The sequence below is a fragment of the Gigantopelta aegis genome, chromosome 3, assembly GCF_016097555.1.
Source record: "Gigantopelta aegis isolate Gae_Host chromosome 3, Gae_host_genome, whole genome shotgun sequence".
Classification (NCBI taxonomy): Eukaryota; Metazoa; Mollusca; class Gastropoda; order Neomphalida; family Peltospiridae; genus Gigantopelta; species Gigantopelta aegis.
In genome coordinates this window covers 40,552,781-40,562,780 of record NC_054701.1, presented here as the reverse complement: position 1 = coordinate 40,562,780, position 10,000 = coordinate 40,552,781, and the positions used below count along the sequence as shown (strand labels likewise).

The window sequence follows — 10,000 nt, the reverse complement described above, 5'->3', positions numbered from 1 at the left end:
ATGTCTTTAATAGTAAGCCCGCCCACCACAATACAAAAAGCAAAAACAGAAAACAAAAATAAAAACAGAAAAAACTAATAATAAAATAAGACAAACAAAACAAAAGAAACAAACAAACAAGCAAGCAAACAAACAAACAAACAAGAAAACAAACAAACAAACAACAATTACAACATCCAAATAATTTTATTTACTACTGGTTTTAAAAAATATATTTTATTGAAACACCTATTAATAATGACCGACAGGTTAAGATGTGCCGCAACGTTTTGAATTTGACGCAAAACCCCCCCAAAAACAAAACAATTAAAATTAAAATTGAAAACCCTCCAAAAAACCCAACAACAGAAACAACAACACCTGTCTTATTTTAATGTATGAATATAATTTTATGCACTTTATATTTTTTGCATCATCAATCCGTTTTCGTGCTTATATCCAATTAAGGTTCAAACATGCTGTCCTGGGCACACAACTCAGCTATCTGGGCTGTCTGACCAGGACAGTGAGTTAGTTGTTAGTTGGTTAGTGAGAGAGAAGAGGGTGTAGTGGTCTTATTCCTACCCACTGAGTCATTAAAACTCGTTCTGTGTGGGAGCCCGTACCAGGCTGCGAGCCCTGTACCTACCAGCCTTATGTCCGATGGCTTAACCGCGACACCACCGAGGCCGACGAACAATGGATTGTTACTGTAGATAATCATGTGCTACTTTTATTCTCTGTCAGGCGCAGATCAAGGGGAGGGTGCTGGGATGCGCATTTCTGTCCAATGGCATTTCGCCATTTTCCGTTAAGTTACGAAAATGGCCGGAAACGTTGTATAATTTGACGTGACGTCAACAATGCTTTCACGTTTTAATTAATATGATAATTGATGTCAAAGCGATACTATGTACATTCTTCTGAAACTAATTTAACTTCAGAAATGTGTGAACAGAATCGCTATTTAACATTTATAATCATATTTATTTTAAATGTGAATAAACGTAAAATGTCTGTGATGTTCTGTTTTCTACGAGTATTCAGTGGATATAGCAATAGAGGTAAGTATTTAATTATTTGTGTTTATTTGTTTGACTCTTTATCAGGATCGTAAAAGTTAAAAGTTTTGTTTTGTTTAACGACATCACTAGAGGAAATTGATTTAATAATCATCGGCTTTTGGATGTCAAACATTTGTTAATTGTGACATATCTTAGACAGGAAACCCGCAACATTAGTAGCAAGGGATGTTTTATAGACAGGATAGCACATACCACGGCCAGTTGGCCCACTGACGGGAGTCGATCCTAGACCGACTGCACATCAGGCGAGCGCTTTACTACTGATCTACGTCCCGCCACTGAGGACCGTTGAAATCTGAGGTGGGGATGCGTAGGCATTGGCGTAACCCACATGAAGGAGAGGGAGAGTGAATGCCATGACCCCCATCTTCCTCCCTGGCTACACTAATGCATATTAATAACACTGAACAAGACATTCGCGAGATTAATTCAGTTCAATTCAATTCAATTGAATTTTGTGCATTAATTTAACTTTAGAACCGCCGTAAAGGGTGTTGAAGGAGTGCTTCCCGTCCAAAATTCAAAATGCCTAATTTTGGTCAACTAGATATTTCCGTGGAAGATTACCATATATAGATAATACATGTTAGTGTACTTCTGGATAGTGTGGGTGCCTTTTTAAAGCATTGCACACCCTCCCTAAAATATTTTAAAATAATCCTGCATCCGACCCTGCCTGTTTGTGACAGTAAGAATTGCAATATTACTACCACCCACCGTTCCCCATCCGCCCTGTTCGAGTTCACACTGGGTCCGCCACTGAATAAGATGTAAATGTTTTGTTTCAGTAACACATTAAACCTTCGCTAAACCGTAGCCCAGTGGTAAAGCGCTCGCTTGAGGCGTGGTCGGTCTAGGATCGATCCCCATCGGTGGACCCACTGGGCTATTTCTCATTCCAGCCAGTGCTCCACAACTGGTGTAACAAAGCCCGTGTTATGTACTATCATGTCTGGGGGATGGTGCATATAAAAAATCCCTTGCTGCTAATCGTAAAGAGTAGCCCATGAAGTGGCGACAGCGGGTTTCCTCTCTCAATATTTGTGTGGTCCTTAACCATATGTCCGACGCCATATAAATAAAATGTGTTTAGTGCGTCGTTAAATAAAACATTTCCTTCCTTCCTAAACCGATAACATAATAATATGTAAATGTTTTGTTCAGTTTGTGTTGTTCATAGCTCCAATCTTGTCTACTCATCATTTAATTAAACAACGCAGCTTTAATAAACTTTTCTGGGTTGTTTTTTTAATGCAACATACCAGTATCGTGGTCATTCTTTTAAATAGCGTCGATATGATGAAAATTTATTTGTCTTTGAGCTAGATTACACATATATAACAGAAAATGAAAATCGAAAATGCTACCTAACGAGACAAACAAACAAAAAAGAAAAAAAGAAAAGAAAAAAAAGAACATCACCCCCAAAAATTTGCACCACCACACACACAATAATAATAATAATGATGATGATGATGATGATAATGATGATGGTGGTGATGATGATGATGATGGTGATGATGATGATGATGATGATGGTAGTGGTGGTGGTGATGATGATGATGATGATGATGGTGGTGGTGATGATGATGATGATGGTGATGATGGTGATGATGGTGGTGATGATGATGATGATGATGATGATGATGATAATGATGGTGGTGGTGATGATGATGGTGATGGTGGTGATGGTGATGATGATGGTGGTGATGATGATGGTGATGGTGGTGATGATGATGATGATGATGATGATGATAATGATGGTGGTGGTGGTGATGATGATGGTGATGGTGGTGATGGTGATGATGATGGTGGTGATGATGATGGTGATGATGGTGATGATGATGATGGTGATGACGATGATGATGGTGGTGGTGGTGGTAGTGATGATGATGATGATGATGATGGTGGTGGTGGTGGTGGTGGTGGTGATAGTGATGATGATGATGATGATTATGATGGTGGTGATGGTGGTGGTGATGATGATGATGATGATGATAGTAGTAGTAGTGGTAGTAGTAGTAGTAGTAGTAGTAGTAGTAGTAGTAGTAGTAGTAGTAGTGGTAGTGGTAGTTGTGGTAGTAGTAGTAGTAGTAGTAGTAGTAGTAGTAGTGGTAGTGGTGGTAGTGGTAGTAGTTGTGGGGGTGGTGGTGGTGGTAGTGGTGGTAACGGTGGTGGTGGTGGCGGTGGTAGTGGTGGTAGTGGTAGTAGTGGTAGTAGTCGTAGTAGTGGTAGTAGTAGTTGTATTAGTGGTAGTAGTGGTAGTAGTAGTAGTAGTAGTAGTAGTAGTGGTGGTAGTAGTAGTAGTGGTAATGGTAGTAATGGTAGTAGTAGTAGTAGTAGTAGTAGTAGTAGTAGGAGTAGTAGTGGTAGTGGTAGTAGTAGTAGTGGTAGTAGTAGTAGTGGTGGTGGTAATAGTAGTAGTAGTAGTAGTAGTAGTAGTAGTAGTAGTAGTAGTAGTAGTAGTAGTAGTAGTAGTAATAGTAGCAGTAGTGGTAGTAGTGGTAGTGGTAGTAGTAGTAGTAGTAGTAGTAGTAGTAGTAGTAGTAGTAGTAGTAGCAGTAGTAGCAGTAGTAGTGGTAGTAGTAGTAGTAGTGGTGGTGGTGGTGGTGGTGGTGGTAGTAGTAGTAGTAGTGTAGTAGTAGTAATAGTTGTAGTAGTAGTTGTAGTAGTAGTGGTGATAGTAGTAGTAATAATAATAATAATAATAATATGAAAGGAGGATAATCAACTAAAATATTTCAAATATAGATAAAAAAAAAAAAAAAGGAAAAACAAAAGGGGGATTGGTGGACGTAACTGCCTCGGATCGGCACAATGTTGCGGACCGGTAAGCTTATGCGGACTGGTAACAACATTGCTCTGTATCAGCAATGCTGCATTTTATAAGATATACTGAATGAAAGAAATAAGGGTTCACACCTACATAAACAAGAAACGAGCGACTACATCCAAAACCATCATCCATAGTGCTAGTTAATCAACCGTCTTATTGACATTCGATTCCATATTACATGTTTGTACTTTACACAAACATTATAATAGTGACTAAAATTTTGGTCTTCAAAAGTTTAAAGATTGTTTTTGTTTAACGACACCACCGGAGCATATTCATTGATTAATTATGGGCTATTGGATGTCAAACATTTGGTAATTTTGACATATAGTCTTAGAGAGGAAACCCGCTATATTTGTCAGTTAATAGCTAGGGATCTTTTATATACACCATATCATAGACAGGATAGCATGTAACACGGCCTTTGCTATGCCAATCATGGTACACTAGCTAGAACTAGAACGAAAAATAGTCACTGACAGGGATCGATCCCAGACCTGTTGCGCATCAAGCTAACAGCTATTGGAAGTCAAATATTTGTTAATTCTGACATATAATCTAAGAGAGGGGAAAAAACACGCTACAATTGTTCCATTAGTATCAAGGGATCTTTTATATACACCATCCCACAAACAGGATAGCACATACCACTGCCTTTGATATACCAGTCGTGGTGCACTGGCTAAAACGACTGAGTATCAGGCGAGCGCTTTACCACTGGCCTACATTCCCCCGCCCCCCTTGGTCTACAATACCAAATGTTTGTTCCCTTATTTATTTAATTTTCTCTCAGTATAGAATCGGGTGTCAGATATAATATTACTGTATTACGGTAATTGTGAGGCTCGGTTTAGTATGAGAAAAGTAATCTACTGTTGCCACATAGACAACACTATAATAAAGTTATAAATATATCACACAGTAAACATTCTTGTTTCAGACAGACAAATTAACTGAGAAATTAAAAACTCTTTTGGCACGACAAGTACAAGTATATAGCGTTGAAGTGTAAGTGATTTGTGGCTTAACAAATTATCGTTTGACACTAACCCTATGTATACGTGTATGTTAACATAAAAGCGGGTTAATTAGACAACAGGGTACATTTATTATGCCAATTTGTTTCCAGTCTAAGCGTTACAGCAACATTTCAGCAGAGTTGGAGCAACTTTCAGCGTTTCAACATTGTTATTGTAGCGTTACAGCAGAAATACAGCATTGTTAATTGCAGCGTTACTTACAAACAATGGACAATGTTGCAGCGTTGTTACAGCAATTGCAACAGCGTTGCCATAGCGTTACAGAAGCTTTGCATTAGTTACATTAGAGTGGCAACAGCATTGCAGAAATGTTACAGCGGTGTTGCAGAAGTTATAGCAGCATTATAGCAGCATTATAACAGCATTGTAGCAGCATTATAGCAGCATTATAGCAGCATTATAGCAGCATTGTAGCAGCAATATAGCAGCAATATAGCAGCACTGTAGCAGCATTATAGCAGCATTATAGCAGCATTATAGCAGCATTGTAGCAGCATTATAGCAGCATTATAACAGCATTGTAGCAGCATTATAGCAGCATTATAGCAGCATTGTAGCAGCATTATAGCAGCATTATAGCAGCAATATAGCAGCATTATAGAAGCAATATAGCAGCATTATAGAAGCATTATAGCAGCATTGTAACAGCATTATAGCAGCATTATAACATCATTGTAGCAGCATTATAGCAGCATTATAGCAGCATTGTAGCAGCATTATAGCAGCAATATAGCAGCATTATAGAAGTAATATAGCAGCATTATAGAAGCATTATAGAAGCAATGTAGCAGCATTACAGCAGTATTACAGTATAACAGCATTATATCAGCATTATATCAGCAATATAGCAGCATTATATCAGCATTATAGAAGCATTATAGCAGCATTATAGAAGCATTATAGCAGCATTATAGAAGCAATATAGCAGCATTATAGAAGCATTATAGCAGCATTATAGAAGAAATATAGCAGCATTATAGCAACATAGCAGCATTATAGAATAGCAGCATTATAGCAGCAATATAGCAGCATTATAGAAGCAATATAGCAGCATTATAGCAACATTATAGAAGCATTATAGCAGCATTATAGCAGCATTATAGAAGCATTATAGCAGCATTATAGCAGCATTATAGAAGCAATATAGCAGCATTATAGCAGCATTACATTAGAGTTATAGCAGCATGATAGAAGCATTATAGAAGCAATGTAGCAGCTTTATAGCAGCATTATAGTATAGCAGCATTATAGCAGCTTTACATTTGAGTGATAGCAGCGTTTCAGCAGCTTCATAGCAGCATTATGTACAGTTGGTTTTCAATAGCGTCTCAGTAGCTTTACAGCAGTGTTACATTAATTAGCGTTGTAGTAGCGTTACAGCGACGTTACAACATCATTATAGCGGCATTATAACAATATTACATTAGCGTTATTTACTCGCAGTAAGCAGCATTACAGCGGACTTACGACAGTTACAACATTCTTACAGCAGTGTTACATTACAGTGAGTAGCGTTACAGCAGTATTACATTAGCGTTACAGGAGCATTACATTAGCGTTACAGCAGCATTACATTAGCGTTACAGCAGCATTACATTAGCGTTACAGGAGCGTTATTTACTCGCAGCATGCAGCATTATTAATATAAATAGGACTTACGACAGAGTTACAACATTGTTACAGCAGTTTTACATTAGCGTTACAGCAGTTTTACATTAGCGTTACAGCAGCATATCATAGTAGCGGTATTTACATGAGGCTCGCAGCATACAGCATTATAAATGTTTTGTTTTTTTGTTTTTTAACGACACCACTAAAGCACATTGATTAATTAATCATCGGCTATTGGATGTCAAACATACATGTATGGTAATTCTGACTCATAGTCATCAGAGGAAACCCACTACATTTTTTCTAATGCAGCAAGGGATCTTTTATATGCACTTTCCCACAGACATGAAAGCACATACCACGGCCTTTGACCAGTTGTGGTGCACTAGTTGGAACGAAAAATTCCCCAGTCTTTGAATGGATCCACCGAGGTGGTTCGATCCTGTGACGCAAGCACCTCAAGCGAGCACTCAACCGACTGAGCTAAGTCCTGCCCCCATGCAGCATTAGAAGGAAAGAAATGTTTTATTTAACGACGCACTCAACACATTTTATTTACGGTTACATGGCGTCAGACATATGGTTAAGGACCACACAGATATTGAGAGAGGAAAAAGAAATGTTTTATTTAACGACGCACTCAACACATTTTATTTACGGTTATATGGCGTCAGACATATGGTTAAGGACCACACAGATATTGAGAGAGGGAACCCGCTGTCGGGCACTTCATGGGCTACTCTTTTCGATTAGCAGCAAGGCATCTTTTATATGCACCATCCCACAGACAGGATAATACATACCACGGCCTTTGTTACTCCAGTTGTGGAGCACTGGCTGGAACGAGAAATAACCCAATGGATCGATCCCAGTCCGACCGCGCATCGAGCAAGCGCTTTACCATTGGGCTACGTCCCGCCCAAGTTACGACAGAGTTACAACAGTGTTGTATTAGTGTAACAGTGGCGTTACGGCGGCGGTTCTACAGTTACGTCAGACTTGTAACAGAGTTAAAGAGGAATCACTGCGCATGTATGCCCATGTCTTTCTGTACTACGCGACTTTTGTTGGAACACGTCTTTCGCATTAAGCAAATAATAAAATTCTAAATGCGAGTTGCGACTATTATGTTAAGGAAGAACACCGAGGATAACGCTCAATCCATTAAGTTAGTGAGAGCGTTTATTCCCAGCGCCATTAGGTTAGTGATACGCTGCAGAATTCCCAGCACAAGTATTGGCAGGCGTCCTAAGCGCTTTCGTTTTATTGTAGCGCTGTCAGTTTCCCAATTAACACACGCCCTTCTCAGTGAAGAAATTGAAAATGAAAAAAAAGAAAAGAAGAGGTTTGTTTTGTTATTGATAAAGCGTTTTATATATACGCACATGTACACATGTGTTTAAGGTTTCTCGCAAAACCTGGTCCAAGCAATTAGTTGATGACGATGGCAGAAGAAGTTATCGGTAATGGATCTAGCGTCGATTTTCCCAAGGAGTAGACGCTTTTCTCAAGTCGGTGGAGAACTATCGGAGACAGATGATTTCTCGTGTCTCTGAATTGGTGCTCCCTACTTTCTGGAGCATTTCTCAATAAATGTAAAGGTCTCACACCTCACTTTTTTTTTGTTGAAAACTATTGAGATTTATTTTTATCCTTGCCTAGAATAAATAGGTGTGAATGGAGACAAAGAACTAGAGCACAATAATATAATTGCTTCTCATGCGAGACAAAAAGGGGCATTTTTAAATCCCCCAAAAATGTACCTTTGTTGGTATTTGGCTGATACGAAAACTGCCTGTTGCCACGTCGTTAGCTTTGGTCCTGATTTTGTACATTAATTTAAAAAAATGTTTTAATTGACCAAGGGTAGGTAAGCCACCTATTTGGATATGCCGCTGGGATTTTTAAACCCTTTGAATTATTAAAAAAATAATAAAATTAAAATAATAAAATTAAAAAAAACAAGAACAAATAAACACTGAAAAGAAAAACGAAAACAAAACAAAAGAGCCGAAAAAACCCGAGAAAGATGTTTTCAGCGTGTATCCAATATCGCATTGAACCTCGGTTATCGTAGCCATCAGTCTTGGCCCGGTAGCTTGGAAAACCCGACCGATAGATCCGGCAAAGCGGTGCAGAGAGTCGAGACCTCGCAGTGACGGCCCATTCATCGTGGAAAGTCGGCGCAAAGAGGCGCACCGCCGCTATGGCCTCTCATTGGTCGACGGTTTGGCCTCTGGTGATCCACAGACGTATGTTATGAATGGTGACATATTGTGTGTGGTGTGTGTGTGTGTAGCATATTAGTTTATGTATCGTAGCAGCGCGACGGATATCAGTGGCGTGTGGCTCCGAACCAGTGGTCGGATGTGTATATGTGTATGTTGTTTGTGTGTGTGTGTATGCTACAGAGAAACTGACGCTGTCATATATAGCATGGACTGCGCACCTGTCTTATAAGCACACCTGTCGCACCTGAGCAGTAGCCGAGTTACCTGAACCAGTGATTGGAATGACAGAGTGATGGTCCTGTGACGGACGGACAATGTTTATTCGGGAACAATGCTGTGGATGATTAAACTAGGATACTATGGAGATTCTATAGGATTACCATGGATACCTCTGTTCCTGTCTTTCTGTACGTATACAATTTTATCTTGTCTTTAATTGTGAGAAGTCTGCCCTGGCGAAGTCATCTTACTATGCCCAGGGTTGACATGCTTGAACCTTGAATGGATGTGGGCATGTTAAACATAGTAGGTTTAGTTTGGTTTTAAGATTTTTTTCTGTGCTGGACAAAGATCTTTGGCGATGTCAGAATTTTCGCCTATGATTGGCGTACTTGGACTTATTTTTGGCTTAGAATAAGTAATGACAGGCAGTTGTAGGAAGAAGCATTTAAAAAATAAAATAAAATAAAGTTACTATTAACTATATTAATTTTAAATTACGGCTACCAAAGGTATTATTTTCATAAAATAGATAGACTTTATAAATTTATTTATATTATTATCATGACATATTTTTTCTGGTCATTGGAATTAAATATTTCTTTAGTTTGTAAAAAATAACTCATTTAATAGTCATGAGTACTTTCTATTTAAAAAAAATAAAGTTATTATTTTATTTAAGACTATGAAAATCAAATGAATTTTTTGGTATTATGATATTGATCTCTGTTGATCTATGTCCCGTTTTTAATGACCGATTTATTTTAAGCAATGCCATATTTTGATTTTGTCATTTTCCTAGCAGCTTTTAAAAACATACTGTTAAGTGATTTTTCAATGTGGATGAACATGTTTTACAATACACAAACGTAATAATATTTCTAGGGCTGTATCTAGCCAAAAATAACTGAAGCGGTCAGTAAAAAAAATATAGTGAAAGATTCTAAAGTCAAAGTGTCACTCAAAATACATATACGCTTTTTAATAATCAAGTTTACA

At 38.3% G+C, this 10,000-nt stretch overlaps 1 protein-coding gene across 1 annotated transcript in view; it reads left to right on the top strand.

The window, feature by feature from the left end:
* The first annotated feature begins 8,731 nt into the window (after window positions 1–8,731).
* The window catches only part of LOC121368037, a 44,475-nt gene continuing 43,206 nt past the window's right edge, over window positions 8,732–10,000 (top strand). Inside the window, exon 1 of the mRNA XM_041492549.1 lies at window positions 8,732–9,189. Coding sequence (XP_041348483.1) covers window positions 9,114–9,189 — 76 coding nt within the window. The 5' untranslated portion in view covers window positions 8,732–9,113. The remainder of the gene's footprint in view (window positions 9,190–10,000) is intronic.